Source organism: Pristiophorus japonicus, chromosome 27, assembly GCF_044704955.1.
Source record: "Pristiophorus japonicus isolate sPriJap1 chromosome 27, sPriJap1.hap1, whole genome shotgun sequence".
In the NCBI taxonomy this organism is placed as follows: Eukaryota; Metazoa; Chordata; class Chondrichthyes; family Pristiophoridae; genus Pristiophorus; species Pristiophorus japonicus.
In genome coordinates, this window is record NC_092003.1 from 720915 (window position 1) to 737198 (window position 16284).

The 16284-nt window shown below is 59.1% G+C and overlaps 1 protein-coding gene across 3 annotated transcripts; it reads right to left on the reverse strand.

The window, feature by feature from the left end:
• Positions 1-1652: 1652 nt before the first annotated feature.
• Positions 1653-12062, reverse strand: slc3a2b (solute carrier family 3 member 2b). 3 transcript variants are annotated; one of them, XM_070868068.1, is made up of 10 exons: positions 11486-12062; positions 10981-11417; positions 9410-9583; positions 8055-8155; positions 7545-7625; positions 7199-7263; positions 6902-7088; positions 5227-5364; positions 3842-3946; positions 1653-2897 (listed from the first exon to the last, which is right to left on the reverse strand). In XM_070868068.1, exons 2-10 carry the CDS (start codon positions 11378-11380, stop codon positions 2553-2555), a joined length of 1596 nt encoding a protein of 531 aa, XP_070724169.1. In that variant the 5' UTR covers positions 11381-11417; positions 11486-12062; the 3' UTR covers positions 1653-2552. The 3 variants fall into 3 exon arrangements, with proteins under 3 accessions (XP_070724169.1, XP_070724171.1, XP_070724170.1); XM_070868070.1 differs by having other exon boundaries at positions 10981-11548; XM_070868069.1 differs by lacking the exons at positions 7545-7625; positions 11486-12062 and having other exon boundaries at positions 10981-11468.
• Positions 12063-16284: the final 4222 nt, after the last annotated feature.

Below are 16284 nucleotides of genomic sequence, written 5' to 3' on the forward strand. Positions count from 1 at the left end.
CCAAGGTGGATGACCTCACACTTTCCGACATTGTATTCCATCTGCCAAACCTTAGCCCATTCGCTTAACCTATCTAAATCTCTTTGCAGCCTCTCTGTGTCCTCGACACAACCCGCTTTCCCACTAATCTTTGTTTCATCTGCAAATTTTGTTGCACGACACTCTGTCCTCTCTTCCAGGTCATCTATGTATATTGTAAACAGTTGTGGTCCCAGCACCGATCCCTGTGGCACACCACTAACCACCGATTTGCAGCCCGAACAGGACCCATTTATCCCGACTCTCTGCTTTCTGTTAGCCAGCCAATTCTCGATCCACTCAGACCTGGAACACTGTGTTTGCAGGTGCACAACGTGTGCCCAGCTCGGCAATGCCCCCCAGGGAGGCCCCACTCAGCCCGTGGCCCTGGCCCACCAGGCCATAGTCATGTATTCACGTAGACTACGTGGGCCCGTTCCTGGGAAAAATGTTCCTCATTGTTGTTGATGCGCACTCGAAATGGATCGAGTGCATCATATTGAATTCGTGCACAACATCCACCACTGTGGAGAGTCTGCGTGTGGTCTTTGCGACCCACGGCTTGCCAGACATCAAGCTGGCACTCCCTCAGTACTGCCCCTCCGACAGTGCAACATTCCCTCAGTACTGCCCCTCCGACAGTACTGCCCCTCCGACAGTGCGGCACTCTCTCAGTACTGCCCCTCCGACAGTGCGGCGCTCCCTCAGTACTGCCCCTCCGACAGTGCGGCACTCCCTCAGTACTGCCCCTCCGACAGTGTGGCGCTCCCTCAGTACCGCCCCTCCAACAGTGCGGCACTCCCTCAGTACTGCCCCTCCGACAGTGCGGCTCTCCCTCAGTACTGCCCCTCCGACAGTGCGGCGCTCCCTCAGTACTGCCCCTCCGACAGTGCGGCACTCCCTCAGTACTGCCCCTCCAACAGTGCGGCACTCCCTCAGTACTGCCCCTCCGACAGTGCGGCTCTCCCTCAGTACTGCCCCTCCGACAGTGCGGCGCTCCCTCAGTACTGCCCCTCCGACAGTGCGGCACTCCCTCAGTACTGCCCCTCCGACAGTGCGGCTCTCCCTCAGTACTGCCCTCCGACAGTGCGGCGCTCCCTCAGTACTGCCCCTCCAACAGTGCGGCACTCCCTCAGTACCGCCCCTCCAACAGTGCGGCACTCCCTTAGTACTGCCCCTCCGACAGTGCGGCACTCCCTCAGTACCGCCCCTCCAACAGTGCGGCACTCCCTTAGTACTGCCCCTCCGACAGTGCGGCACTCCCTCAGTACCGTCCCTCCGACAGTGGGGCGCTCCCTCAGTACTGCCCCTCCGACAGTGCGGCACTCCCTCAGTACTGCTCCTCCGACAGTGCGGCACTCCCTCAGTACTGCCCCTCCGACAGTGCGGCACTCCCTCAGTACCGTCCCTCCGACAGTGCGGCGCTCCCTCAGTACTGCCCCTCCGACAGTGCGGCACTCCCTCAGTACCGCCCCTCCGACAGTGCGGCACTCCCTCAGTACTGCCCCTCCGACAGTGCGGCACTCCCTCAGTACCGTCCCTCCGACAGTGCGGCGCTCCCTCAGTACGGCCCTGGACTGAGACTGCCTGACTCAGAGGACTTGCAAAAATAAGTAATGTTTTTGGATCAGAGATTTTTATTTTTAAATGATTTTATTGAAATGCAAGATAAAAAGAAACAAAAAATTCAAACTGGTTAAAAAACATGGCACGTGACAATCGCAGGCAGAATCCAACATTTCGTTCTTGGCAAATTACTGCCCATGTAAGTAGTGATGGCAGAGATTTATAAATATGAATATCCACAACTGGCCGAGGCTGCCTGTGGTCACGTCATGCTTTGGTGCCTTGTGATGTCACACTTTGAGAACCGTATCGTTTTAGGACCTTTTGTGCCGTTTCTGCTTATGAAACACACAGGCCAGAGTTTACTCCCGAATGACACCAGGGTGAGAAATCCCAATTAACCACACCCATCCCCTCTACCCCCTACACCCTCCCAGTGAGGGCACAAACACAGCCGGAGATAGTTTGCCGCTGTCGGTGATCGGGAAACTCCTGCTGTTGTGGACAGCTGGCTCTGGGCTCGAGAGAGAGAGAGAGAGAGAGAGAGGATCTCATGGTGGAATCGTCGGCCGGAAGTCTCTCCCTTGGTGCTCTTCAGACCGAATGTCACATCCTCGGTGCCCCGTACTCTGGCTCGAATTGGTGGAGGTGAAACCAGGGCCACTCCATTTCCCAGCCGGATTTTGGCCTCCGCAATTGCCAAAAACGGACCTGATTAATTAATGACTTCCCCTGGACAACTACACCCTCGCAGAAAAAAAACCTGGTAGCTTTTCTCCCACCAGACCCACTGCACCGTGAGTGTTATATTGTAAAGACCAGTGACTGGACAAAAAAAATACATGCTGTGTATTAACCCGACATACAATGGAATGTGAAAGTTACAATATTGGTGATTCCCCCCCTCGCAGACTATCCCCAGGTTCCGACTCGCTCGCTGGGTGCGAGGGGGGGTCCCCCCAGGCTTCTCAGGCCATTAAGGAGAACTTCAGCACCAGCCCCTCCCCAGCGGCAAGGCGGACCTCGGCCAAGCTGACCTTTGTCCCCTCGGTCCGCTCGGCTGACGTGCTGAGCTCCACAGCAGCCTCTGCGGGCAGGTGACTGGCCGTTAGAGCCACAGTCTCTGCCACCGTGCCAAAGTTGAGCACGACCAGGAAGCGTTCGCTCTGGTCCCACACCCGCGAGTAGGCGAAGACTCCGCTCTCGCTGTACACCGACTGGAACTCGCCGAACTGCAGCGAGCGCTGTTTGATTTTCAGCAAGCTCAGCTTCTTAAACAACGACAGCGATGATGTTTTGTTGGACTTCTGGCCCTGGAGGGAGAGTGAAGGAACAACACAGCGTCAAAGAAAGACTTGCATTTCTATAGCACCTGTCAGAACCCCAGTGAGAGTCAGTGTGTGTGGGACCCGTACCCCAGTGAGAGTCAGTGTGTGTGGGACTATACCCCAGTGAGAGTCAGTGTGTGTGGGATCCGTACCCCAGTGAGAGTCAGTGTGTGTGGGACCCGTACCCCAGTGAGAGTCAGTGTGTGTGGGACTATACCCCAGTGAGAGTCAGTGTGTGTGGGACCCGTACCCCAGTGAGAGTCAGTGTGTGTGGGATCCGTACCCCAGTGAGAGTCAGTGTGTGTGGGATCCGTACCCCAGTGAGAGTCAGTGTGTGTGGGACTATATCCCAGTGAGAGTCAGTGTGTGTGGGACTATACCCCAGTGAGAGTCAGTGTGTGTGGGACCCGTACCCCAGTGAGAGTCAGTGTGTGTGGGACTATACCCCAGTGAGAGTCAGTGTGTGTGGACCTGTACCCCAGTGAGAGTCAATGTGTGTGGGACCCGTACCCCAGTGAGAGTCAGTGTATGTGGGACCCGTACCCCAGTGAGAGTCAGTGTGTGTGGGACCCGTACCCCAGTGAGAGTCAGTGTGTGTGGGACTATACCCCAGTGAGAGTCAGTGTGTGTGGGACTATACCCCAGTGAGAGTCAGTGTGTGTGGGACCCGTACCCCAGTGAGAGTCAGTGTGTGTGGGACCCGTACCCCAGTGAGAGTCAGTGTGTTTGGGACTGTACCCCAGTGAGAGTCAGTGTGTGTGGGACTGTACCCCAGTGAGAGTCAGTGTGTGTGGGACCCGTACCCCAGTGAGAGTCAGTGTGTGTGGGACCCGTACCCCAGTGAGAGTCAGTGTGTGTGGGACTGTACCCCAGTGAGAGTCAGTGTGTGTGGGACCCGTACCCCAGCGGAGTGCCTGTGAAACACTGACCTCCACGGTTAGATTTGGATCGGGGGCTTCTTGTTGGCTTGATTTGGAAGTGAAACCTCCATTTGCCGAAGAGTTCCACAACATCCACGGCAGTTTATTCAGTCCCTGCAGAAATAAACACAAGGGTTAAGGAGGGCAGAGTTAGAGATGCTGAAATCTGGATTCCAACAGTGTAATGCACATGAACAAGAGAGACAACCTTGAATTCACCCTCACACAATCCAGGTCCCGTCCACTACCCCTCCCAGAAACCTGCGGCCACTGACCCGACAGAGGCCCCTCACTCCCGCCTGACTTTGATTTGATTTATATAGTGCCTTTCTTGACCACCAGACGTCTGAAAGCACTTTACAGGCAATGACGCACTTTTGGAGTGTAGTCAGTGTTGTAAGGTGGGAAACGCAACAGCCAATTTGCGCACAGCAAGCTCCCACACACAGTAAGGAGAAAATGAGCAGATAAGTCGTCTTTTTTTAAAGTGATGTTAGTTGATGGATAAATAATGGTCGAGGTCACCGGGGAGAACTCTTCTTCAATAGTGTCATGGGAACTTTAATGTCCACTGGAGGCCAGATGGGCCTTGGTTTAACGTCTCATCCGAAAGACGGCCCCTCCGACAGTGCGGCGCTCCCTCAGTACTGCCCCTTCGACAGTGCGGCACTCCCTCAGTACTGCCCCTCTAACAGTGCGGCGCTCCCTCAGTACTGCCCCTCTGACAGTGCGGCGCTCCCTCAGTACTGCCCCTCCGACAGTGCGGCACTCCCTCAGTACTGCCCCTCCGACAGTGCAGCGCTCCCTCAGTACTGCCCCTCCGACAGTGCGGTGCTCCCTCAGTACTGCCCCTCCGACAGTGCGGCACTCCCTCAGTACTGCCCCTCCGACAGTGCGGCACTCCCTCAGTACCGCCCCTCCGACAGTGCGGCGCTCCCTCAGTACTGCCCCTCCGACAGTGCGGCGCTCCCTCAGTACTGCCCCTCCGACAGTGCGGCACTCCCTCAGTACCGCCCCTCCGACAGTGCGGGGCTCCCTCAGTACTGCCCCTCCGACAGTGCGGCGCTCCCTCAGTACTGCCCCTCCGACAGTGCGGCGCTCCCTCAGTACCGCCCCTGGGAGTGTCAGCCTGTATTTTTGTGCTGAAGTCTCTGGAGTGGAGGCTTGATCCCATGACTCTCTGACTCAGAGGCGAGAGAATACGGCCCGCACTCTGACTCAACCTCCGACCAGCCCGTCGGACCTCTGCGCGGATTGCTGTGCTGCAGTTTCACATCCCTCTCCCAGCTGTCTGGGGTTTCGGCTGCAGAGGTGAAAGGGCAACCTACAAGCCCTGGGCTCTGACCCCACACCCGCCTCCACCACCCAATATGACAAAGAGCCAGTGGCCATACCGGGGTGTCTTCCAGTCCAATCTCGTCCCCGTAATTAATGAAGGGGGTTCCAGGAAGCGTGAAGAGCATCACATGGACCAGCCCCCAAAGGTGCTCCTTCACCAACGATGCCATGTGACCCAACCTGTAACCTCCGACCTGCAAGCAAAGACAGCGACCATGAGGTTTTAGTCCGAGGGAACAGGCGGCTCGGTCACGAGCCTCACCGTTAAATTACATTTGTTCCCCTCCTGTATTAACCCCAGTGCCCCCCACCCCACCTAGTGTATTGCTCTTTGAGTGCAAGCCCAGACTTTGGCAACGATACAAGGCATCACGGCCCAGCCCGATTTGGTTAAATCCCGAGGACCGGCCGCACAGACCGGGCCTGTGTTCCCTCGAGTGGGGAAGGTTAAGGGGAGATCTAATCGAGGGGCTTGAGAGGGTTAAAGGGTTCGATGGGGGAGATCGAGAGAGAGACCATTCCCTCGGGTGGGTCAGTCCAGAACAAGGGGCGACACCTTACCATTAGAGCCCGGCCGTTCAGGGTGATGTCAGGGAGCACTTCTTCACACAAAGGGCCCTGGGAATCGGGAACTCTCTCCCCAAAACACTGTTGAGGTCAGGGGTCAGTTAGAAAGGTCAAAACTGGAATCGATATTGTTGGGTAAGGGTATTAAGGGATATGGAACCATGTGGGCAGATATAGTTAAGATACAGATTAACCGCGATCTGATTGAATGGTGCAACAGACTCGAGGGGCTGAATGGCCTCCTCCTGTTCCTGTGTAACAGGCTCGAGGGGCTGAATGGCCTCCTCCTGTTCCTGTGTAACAGGCTCGAGGGGCTGAATGGCCTCCTCCTGTTCCTGTGTAACAGGCTCGAGGGGCTGAATGGCCTCCTCCTGTTCCTGTGTAACAACCTCGAGGGGCTGAATGGGCCTCCTCCTGTTCCTGTGTAACAACCTCGAGGGGCTGAATGGCCTCCTCCTGTTCCTGTGTAACAGGCTCGAGGGGCTGAATGGCCTCCTGTCCCTGTGCAACAGACTCGAGGGGCTGAATGGCCTCCTCCTGTTCCTGTGCAACAGGCTCGAGGGGCTGAATGGCCTCCTGTCCCTGTGCAACAGACTCGAGGGGCTGAATGGCCTCCTGTCCCTGTGCAATAGACTCGAGGGGCTGAATGGCCTCCTCCTGTTCCTGTGTAACAGGCTCGAGGGGCTGAATGGCCTCCTCCTGTTCCTGTGCAACAGACTCGAGGGGCTGAATGGCCTCCTCCTGTTCCTAATGTAACAGGCTCGAGGGGCTGAATGGCCTCCTCCTGTTCCTGTGTAACAACCTCGAGGGGCTGAATGGCCTCCTCCTGTTCCTGTGCAACAGACTCGAGGGGCTGAATGGCCTCCTCCTGTTCCTAATGTAACAGGCTCGAGGGGCTGAATGGGCCTCCTCCTATCCCTGTGTAACAGGCTCGAGGGGCTGAATGGCCTCCTCCTGTTCCTGTGTAACAGGCTCGAGGGGCTGAATGGCCTCCTCCTGTTCCTGTGGCCCCCTCCCCAACATTTGTGAGCAGCGGTGGGACTGATAGGGTACCCACTGTACCCTAGGAAGGAGATAGGGAGGGATGGAGGGAAGAGGAAGAGGGAGGGGGAGGAGGAGAGGGAGAGAGGAAGGGGGGGGGGGAAGAGAGTGAGGATTACGTACAGCCCAGCTCGGCCAGGTTTTGCCGCAGCTCTCGATGTATTTCTCCACATTTTGCCGGATGATGTTTGCGGACGGAGTGCCGATGGCTTTGCCGAGATAGTAACTGAAGAGGAGGTCGGTGTCAGAATTGTTCAGGACCTGCAGAACCTGATGGAGGTTGGTGCTCGCCGTGCCAATGATGAGGGTCCTGGAGCGGGGGGGGGGGAGACATTAGTAATATTGAGGTGAATGCAGAGAGGGAATGGCGTTCAGCGCACGCTAACGTGCGAATGTTGGTCTTTGACGGGCTGCAGTTACCTCGGTTTCTGATCATCAGAGAAGTTTCTAGTGAGATTTCGCCACTCGTCCAGCCTGGCAGGAACCTACCAATCAAAACAGTCAGTCAGTGACGTAACGTTATGTGACGTGCCGTGTGTTATCAGCCTTCCCTACCCCCCCCCCGCCCCCCCCTCCCACTGCCCCCTTCCCGAGTCTGCACTCACTCGCGATAGAAAGTCATTGGTGGGGGTCGAGGGGGGAACCAGTGCCCATGGCTGCACCGTATCCCAGCGAGGGTGTCAGGGACGAGGGGTGAAAGGGGCTCGCAGCAGGAGTTCAGCAAACAGCATCACTCCAAGGGCTACCTCGGCTTGCCGATACTCACAGCGGTGTGAATTTGGTCGATTCCGCGCAGGAACAGCCCATCCATCCCTTTCTGCAGCCAATACTGGAATGCCTCCTTCTCCTGTGTAAAACACAACCGTCACTTTCATTAAATATAATAGATTTTGAAAAACTGGCCTATCCATGCTGTCCCTGGTCAGAGTTTTATGTTAACATCTAACATTAAAACTGCCTCCAAACATTTAGAATGAGAATCCTGTATGTAAACAGTCACAGCGTAGTGGTAGACTTTGGCCAGTAGGTGGCTCTGTGGAATGCCTTTCTCCCACCGCGTATATAAACAAATCTTTTATTCATCAACTGACCAAAGGCAGCGCGACAGGCTGGTTACTGCAGTAATTACCCTGCTCCTCCAGACTACAGAGGCCTCATCCAATCCTACACCCCGCAGCCCCCCAGCCAAAACCCACACATCCTTTCCCAGGTGGGGGGGGGGATCCGTGCCTTGTGACAGGAAAGGTGGAGTCATCAGCACACTTAGAGTACGTACCTGTAACAAGGTCTGACTGCCCTCGCTCTTGTTAAAGTTAATCCCAAACCACTCCTCCTGTCCTCTGTAATTGGGAGTAAGGTCCAGAATCACTTTGATACCTGTTTGGACACAGAATTTGAGGGAACGATGAGCAGCAGCAGTACACAGAGTATATGTTTGGTTAGCCCTTCACTTTATCCCCTTCCCCTCATCCCCCGGGTCAGTCACGGGGGCTGGTCAGCGAGTCACTGGATCTGTGAGCCATTGCAGCCTCCAGCACGAGCCAACGCAAACGTGTGACGGCTTCGAGGAGGGCGACTGGGTGACGTCATCAGGACCCAGGTTGCCGATTGGAGCGTGGGCGGGAGCATCGGCGAGGCCCAGGCAGAGGAGCAGGAAGGTCGTGGCGGACTTGTGACCAGTGATCAGAGCAGAGGAACGATGAGGGATTGTGGCTGAGATTTGGTGGGAGATCGTAGCGGAGGTGTGGCGAGGGTTTGGTGTGGAGGGAGATCGTAGTGGAGGTGCGGTGAGGGTTTGTGGCGGAGGTGTGGCGAGGGTTTGGTGTGGAGGGAGATCGTAGTGGAGGTGTGGCGAGGGTTTGTGGCGGAGGTGCGGCGAGGGTTTGGTGTGGTGGGAGATCGTAGTGGAGGTGCGGGGAGGGTTTGGTGTGGAGGGAGATCGTAGTGGAGGTGTGGCGAGGGTTTGGTGTGGAGGGAGATCGTAGCGGAGGTGTGGCGAGGGTTTGTGGCGGAGGTGCGGCGAGTGAGTGTATGGGGCCCAGGAGAGGCGGGGGCCCAGGGGCAGCACGGGCCCAGCCCACACTGCGATATGTGAGCACACTGGGTCCGTGCAGCAGAGCAGGTCTCCAGTCCTGGTTAATCCTTGCCCCTGGACCAAGACCTCGCTCTGTCAAGCCCCGTGTGGTGGCTGGTGTGCAACGGTCACCCCACGTTAAAACAATCCACACACAGGCATCTTCCACCCCCTCGATTGGAGTTCAGGACTGGAACATCGGGTCTTTTATTGAAACATCTGTGGAAGCAAGTCCTCCTCGTTCGAGGGAGCGCCTGTGCTGATGATGATGGAGTGATAGTGGGCCAAAGCCCTGACTGATTCACCCCCTTCCCCCAACCCAGTGAGGGTGGCTGGAATTCTCCCCCCGCCGGCAATCAGTCATCCCACGGTCTGGGGGCCAACGCTGGGAATATTAACCCAGACGGAATCTTACCCACGGATTGGGGCGACAGAGGGAGTGAGAAGAGACCGGGGTCACACTGCCGCCAGCTCCTCAGTGCTCGCTCCCCGAGAGTGGGAATCGTCACTCCACAACGCGCCGGGGGTCTGTGTGCAGCGATGGCCGAACCGATTACCTTTCCTCCTGGCCGACTCCATCAGCTTCTCCAGCTGCTCCAAGGTGCCGAAGTCACGGTCGATCTCCGTCAGCCTGGTCTCGTTGATCCAGTTGGGGATGTTGTGATGTATCGGGCCGATCATGATGGCCTTGACCTTGAGGGCGGCGATCTCCTCCATCCGTTCTCCCACCCCTGCGGGGCATAACGGAGAGAGAACAGTGAGCCCGGGGGCAAAACCCGGCCCCAATAGCCCCAAACCCTGCTAACCCCCAACCCTAACACCCCCAAATTCCCCAACCCCGCTAACCTAAACCCACTAACCCCCGACCCCAACACCCCACGAACCCCCGACCCCAACACCCCCAAACCCCGCTAACCCTAAACCCACTAAACCCCAAACTCCCTGACCCCAACACCCACAAACCCCGACCCTAACACCCCCAAACTCCCCGACCCCAACACCCCCAAACCCCGCTAACCCCGACCCTAACACCCCCAAACTCCCCGACCCCAACACCCCCAAACCCCGCTAACCCGAAACCCACTAAACCCCAAACTCCCTGACCCCAACACCCACAAACTCCGACCCTAATACCCCCAAATTCCCCGACCCCAACACCCACTAATCCCGACCCCAACAACCCCAAACTCCCCGACCCCAACACCCCCAAACCCCGCTAACCCTAAACCCACTAACCCCCAAACTCCTCGACCCCAACACCCACAAACCACCGACCCCAACACCCACTAACCCCGACCCCAACAACCCCAAACTCCCCGACCCCAACACCCCCAAACCCCGCTAACCCTAAACCCACTAACCCCCAAACTCCTCGACCCCAACACCCACAAACCACCGACCCCAACACCCACTAACCCCGACCCTAACAACCCCAAACTCCCCAACACCCCCAAACACCGTTAACCCCAAGCCCACTAACCCCCCAAACCCCGCCCCTGAGCCCCACAGGTGTAGGAGGGGGTCAGAGGTCCCTGTCTGTGGAGTTCAGGCCCTCTGACCTTTGCCCTCAGTCGGGCCCCGCCCAGATGATGCAATCTCCGAGAGCGGCCTCGCGGCCCGAGAGGGGGGAGGGGGAGGGGGAGGGGGAGGGGGAGAGGGGGAGGGGAGGGGGGAGGGGGAGGGGGAGGGGGAGGGGGAGAGGGGGGGAGGGGGAGGGGGGGGGAGGGGGGGAGGGGGGAGGGGGGAGGGGGGGGAGGGGGAGGGGGAGGAGGGGGGAGGGGGAGGGGGAGGGGGAGAGGGGGGGAGGGGGGAGGGGGAGGGGGGGGGAGGGGGAGGGGGAGGGGGAGGGGGGAGGGGGAGGGGGAGGGGGAGGGGGGAGGGGGGGGGAGGGGGGAGGGAGGGGAGGGAGGTCCGGCCCGGGGCCCGGGGTTGAGGCGGCGGGAGCGGGGCCCTCGGCAACAGATTCGGCGCCGCCCGGCTCCCCCCCCCCCCCCCGGGCCCCGGTCCCCCCCCAGGCCGGGCCTACCTGCGAGGTCCCCCCCTGGGCCCTGTCCCCCCCGGCCCCTGTCCCCCCCCGGGCCCCGGTCCCCCCACCCCCCGGGCGGGCCTCCCCACCCCCCGGGCCTACCTGCGAGGTCCCCCTTGCCGTCGTGGTCCGAGTCCTGGAAGGCCTCCACCGCCACCCGGTACAGGCCGCCCTGCTGCCACCAGCGGGTGCTGGGCAGGGGCTTGCAGCGCGGGGCCTGGACGATGATGGCGATGGCCCCGGCCAACATGCCCAGCCAGCCCAGCCAGAAGAGGATGAGCAGGGCCCAGCGGGCGCGCACCCAGCCCGGGGTGTTGGCCACTTCCAGCAGCTGCTCCTTGCTCAGCCCCGTGAACTTCACCGGCGGCTCCTCCAGCTTCACCTTCACCGCCCCGTTAGTGTCGCTCAGGCCGCCGCCGCCCGCGTTCATCGGGGCCTTCTCCTGCTCCACCTCGTTCAGCTCCACGTCCTTCAGGCCCAGCTCCATGTCCTTGCCGCTCATTGTGCCTGTCAGCGAGGCCCTGGTCTGTCCCTGGGGCCTGGGGCTCTGTCTCTGTCCCTGGGGCTCTGTCCCTGGGGCCTGGGGCTCTGTCTCTGTCCCTGGGGCCTGGGGCTCTGTCCCTGGGGCTCTGTCTCTGTCCCTGGGGCTCTGTCTCTGTCCCTGGGGCCTGGGGCTCTAGCTCTGTCTCTGGGGCTCTGTCTCTGTCCCTATCCCTAGCTCTATCTCTGGGGCTCTATCTCTGTCTCTGTCCCTATCCCTAGCTCTATCTCTGGGGCTCTGGCTCTGTCCCTATCTCTGTCTCTGTCTCTGGGGCTCTATCTCTGTCTCTGTCTCTGGGGCTCTATCTCTGTCTCTGTCCCTATCCCTATCCCTATCTCTGGGGCTCTATCTCTGTCTCTGTCCCTATCCCTATCTCTATCTCTGGGGCTCTATCTCTGTCTCTGTCCCTATCCCTAGCTCTATCTCTGGGGCTCTGGCTCTGTCCCTATCTCTGTCTCTGGGGCTCTATCTCTGTCTCTGTCCCTATCCCTATCTCTGGGGCTCTATCTCTGTCTCTGTCCCTATCCCTATCTCTGGGGCTCTGTCTCTATCTCTATCTCTGTCTCTGTCCCTATCTCTATCTCTATCTCTATCTCTGGGGCCTGGAGCTCTGGCTCTATCTCCGGCTCTGGGTAAACCTGCAGCTGTCTGAGAAACAGCGCTTCCCGCCCTGCCCCTTTTAAAGGCTCTCCCTCCCTCTGCCCGCCCTCGCTGCCCCGTCACACCATCACTTAAGGTGGAACTCAGAGCTTGGCCACAAGTGCAAGGTTCAGAGAGTGACCACAATGGTCCAGAGGATGAGGGGCTTCAGTGGTGTGTGGAGACTGGGGGTTGTTCCCCGTGGAGCAGAGAAGGTTAAGGGGGAGATTCAATCGAGGTGTTTACAATCACGGGGGGGTTCTGACGGAGTAAATCAGGGGGGACTGTTCCCGGGGGCAGGAGGGCCGGTAACCAGAGGGACACGGATTGACGATAATCGGCGATGGAACCAGAGGGGGAGATGAGGAGAATGTTTTTACGCAGCGAGTTGTTGTGATCGGGAACGTGCTGCCTAAAAGGGCAGTGGGAGCAGATTCAATCGTGACTTTCAAACCGGGAATTGGATCAATACTGGGACAGGAGAAATGTGCCTGGGCTGTGGGGAAAGAGCAGGGGGGGGGGGGAGTGGGACTGATTGGATTGCTCTGTCACAGAGCCGGCACAGCACGGGCTCGAGGGGCCGAACGAACCAGCCTCAACAACACAGGTCAGGGCTCAGGTGAGTTTAAAATAAAATAAGATTGCAAATATAAGAATATAAGAAATAGGAGTAGGAGTCGGCCATTCGGCCCCTCGAGCCTGCTCCACCATTTAATACGATCATGGCTGATTCAATCATGGACTCAGGTCCAGTTCCCCATAATCCCTTATTCCCTTATCGGTTAAGAAACTGTCTATTTCTGTCTTAAATATATTCAATGTCCCAGCCTCCACAGCTCTCTGGGGCAGCGAATTCCACAGATTTACAACCCTCAGAGAAGAAATTTCTCCTCATCTCAGTTTTAAATGGGCGGCCCCTTATTCTAAGACCATGCCCCCTAGTTCTAGTCTCCCCCATCAGTGGAAACATTCTCTCTGCATCCACCTTGTCAAGCCCCCTCATTTCTTTCAATCTCTTCCCCCATCTCCCTGTTTAAAATCAGAGCCCGGCCGTTCAGGGTGATGTCAGGAAGCACTTCTTCACTCAAAGGGCCGTGGGAATCGGGAACTCTCTCCCCCAGAAAGTTGAAGTTTTCAGACTGAGATGGATAGAATTTTGTTGAGTAAGGGTGTTGGGGGATATGGAGCTAAGGCGGGTAGATGGATTTGAGGTACAGTTAGTCCATCCCACCCCTCTCGTCCCTCTCCTGGACCTGTCCGTTCTTACCCCCACCTGGTGTTGCAGCCAAACCGTGTCTGCGCCCGAGGATGAGGCGTTACAGCAACTGAGGTCAAGGGGCAGTCGAATTTATCTTAAACAGGATTTCGTGGAGAGGCCTCGCCCGATAATATCACCTGCTGCCGTTTCACCTGCCGTTCTAAGCTTGCCATCACTGATTTCCCAGCTCCTGTCTGGACTGGCCTCCGTCATTTGTAAGTTCTTTAGTGTTCGGTCGAGATATCGTGAGTGGGTAACTATAGCTGAGCGGGTAGCACTTCATTGTCTCCGAGTAAGGTTTGAGCCCAACTCCAGAAACTAGAGCCCATAATCCAGGCTGACACTCCCAGTCTATTACTGAGGGAGCGCCGCACTGCCGGAGGGGCGGTACCGAGGGAGCGCCGCACTGCCGGAGGGGCGGTAACGAGGGAGCGCCGCACTGCCGGAGGGGCGGTACCGAGGGAGCGCCGCACTGCCGGAGGGGCGGTACCGAGGGAGCGCCGCACTGCCGGAGGGGCGGTACCGAGGGAGCGCCGCACTGCCGCAGGGGCGGTAACGAGGGAGCGCCACACTGCCGGAGGGGCAGTACTGAGGGAGCGCCGCACTGCCGGAGGGGCGGTAACGAGGGAGCGCCGCACTGCCGGAGGGGCGGAACGAGGGAGCGCCGCTCTGCCGGAGGGCGGTAACGAGGGAGCGCCGCACTGCCGGAGGGGCAGTACTGAGGGAGCGCCGCTCTGCCGGAGGGGCAGTACTGAGGGAGCGCCGCACTGCCGGAGGGGCAGTACTGAGGGAGCGCCGCTCTGCCGGAGGGCGGTAACGAGGGAGCGCCGGAGGGGCGGTAACGAGGGAACGCCACACTGCCGGAGGGGCGGTACCGAGGGAGCGCCGCTCTGCCGGAGGGGCGGTAACGAGGGAGCGCCGGAGGGGCGGTAACGAGGGAACGCCACACTGCCGGAGGGGCGGTACCGAGGGAGTGCCGCACTGCCGGAGGGGCGATACCGAGGGAGCGCCGCACTGCCGGAGGGGCGGTAACGAGGGAACGCCGCACTGCCGGAGGGGCGGTAACGAGGGAGCGCTGCACTGCCGGAGGGGCGGTAACGAGGGAGCGCCGGAGGGGCGGTACCGAGGGAACGCCGCACTGCCGGAGGGGCGGTACCGAGGGAGCGCCACACTGTCGGAGGGGCGGTACCGAGGGAGCGCCGCACTGTCGGAGGGGCGGTACCGAGGGAGCGCCATACTGTCGGAGGGGCGGTACCGAGGGAGCGCCACACTGTCGGAGGGGCGGTACTGAGGGAGCGCCACACTGTCGGAGGGGCGATACCGAGGGAGCGCCGCTCTGCCGGAGGGGCGGTAACGAGGAGCGCCGGACTGCCGGAGGGGCGGTACCGAGGGAGCGCCGCTCTGCCGGAGGGGCGGTACCGAGGGAACGCCGCACTGCCGGAGGGGCGGTACCGAGGGAGCGCCACACTGTCGGAGGGGCGGGTACCGAGGGAGCGCCGCACTGTCGGAGGGGCGATACCGAGGGAGCGCCGCCGCACTGTCGGAGGGGCGGTACCGAGGGAGTGCTGCACTGTCGGAGGGGCAGTGTTTTGGATGAGACATTAATCCTTGGGCCCTTTATGCCTGTTCGGAAGGTGAGGGAGTTCCAGTGGGCTGACCGTTGATCTTGTGGGATCTGACTGTGTGCAGAATGGCTGCTGTATATCACAACAGAGAGTGCGTGTTGAGCTGCAAGCTGTTTTGAGAGAGAGAGAGAGAGAGAGAGACTCCTGGTGCGATGGACCCTGGGGATTGGGCTCTGTGGCCCTGGGAAAGGTGGGGTGGAAGGGGTTAACCCGCTCCCTAATTGGGGCAGTGAGCAGGGTACGGGCTGGGTTGCCAAACATGTTGTGGATGTGTTTTCTTTACAGTGAGCGCCGTGGGGAAAGGTGTGGGAGTTCATAGAATCAGAGCATGGTCACAGCACAGGAGGAGGTCATTGGGCCCATCGAGCCCGTGCCGGCTCTCTGCAAGACCCCCCCGCCCTTTCCCCAGAGCCTTCAGGGACTTATCCAATTCCCGTTTGAAAGCCACGATTGAGTCTGCCTCCACTCAGGCAGCGCATTCCAGATTCTAACCCCTCGTTGCGTAAAATGTTTTTCCTCATCGCCTTTGGTTCTTTTACCAATCGCCTTAAATCTGTGTCCCTCTGGTTCCCGACCCTTCCACCAATGGGAACAGTTTCCTCTCGATCTACTCTGTCCAGACCTCATGATTTTGAACACCTCGATCGAATCTCCTCTCAACCTTCTCTGCTCCAAGGAGAACAACCCCAGCTTCTCCAGTCTCTCCACGTAACTACAGTCCCTCATCCCCGGGACCGTTCTCGTAGATCTCCTCTGCACCCTCTCTAATGCCGTCACATCTTTAATACAGTGCGGTGCCCACAATACTCCAGCTGGGGCCGAACCAGGGTTCCACCTTAAGGCTGCAATCGAGTGGCACGTACAGTCCCCTCCCCCCTTCCCCTTCCCCCTCCCCCCCCCCCTCCCCCTGCTTGTTTATTTCACCAGGAGAGGGTGGTTCTATTACAGAACGCTGGGAACAGATTGCTGGCAGAACAGCTGCACCTTGTTCGGCTACTGTCGCGGATACTTGTCCCGTGGCCCCCCGACAGACTGACCCTGCACCCAACACCCCCCCCGCAAATACACACACACAGACATAACCACCGTCATTACTGGGGGAGGGGGAGTGAGGCAGGACAGGCAGTGTCACCGGGCTGCTCGCCTGTGAGGCGCCACAATCCCGTCCCCGCCTTCCGGCACAGGCGGGCTAGGGCAGGATTGAGAACCCCGCTGAGTTTCTGTCCAAGGGAGAGTGAGTGAGGAGGGAGTGAGGGGTGATGGGGGAGTGGGGGAGTGAGTGAGTGGGGGAGGGAGAGTGAGTGAGTGGGGGAGGGAGAGTGAGTGAGGGGGGAGGGAGAGTG

Coding starts and splice junctions, on each gene's coding strand:
- slc3a2b (XM_070868068.1), bottom strand. CDS start 11,380: ATGAGCGGCAAGGACATGGAGCTGGGCCTGAAGGACGTGGAGCTGAAC. Junction 8,156..9,409: donor GGAGTCGGCCAGGAGGAAAG/GTAATCGGTTCG, acceptor GTGTCCAAACAG/GTATCAAAGTGATTCTGGAC. Junction 5,365..6,901: donor AAACCTGGCCGAGCTGGGCT/GTACGTAATCCT, acceptor CTTTGCTTGCAG/GTCGGAGGTTACAGGTTGGG.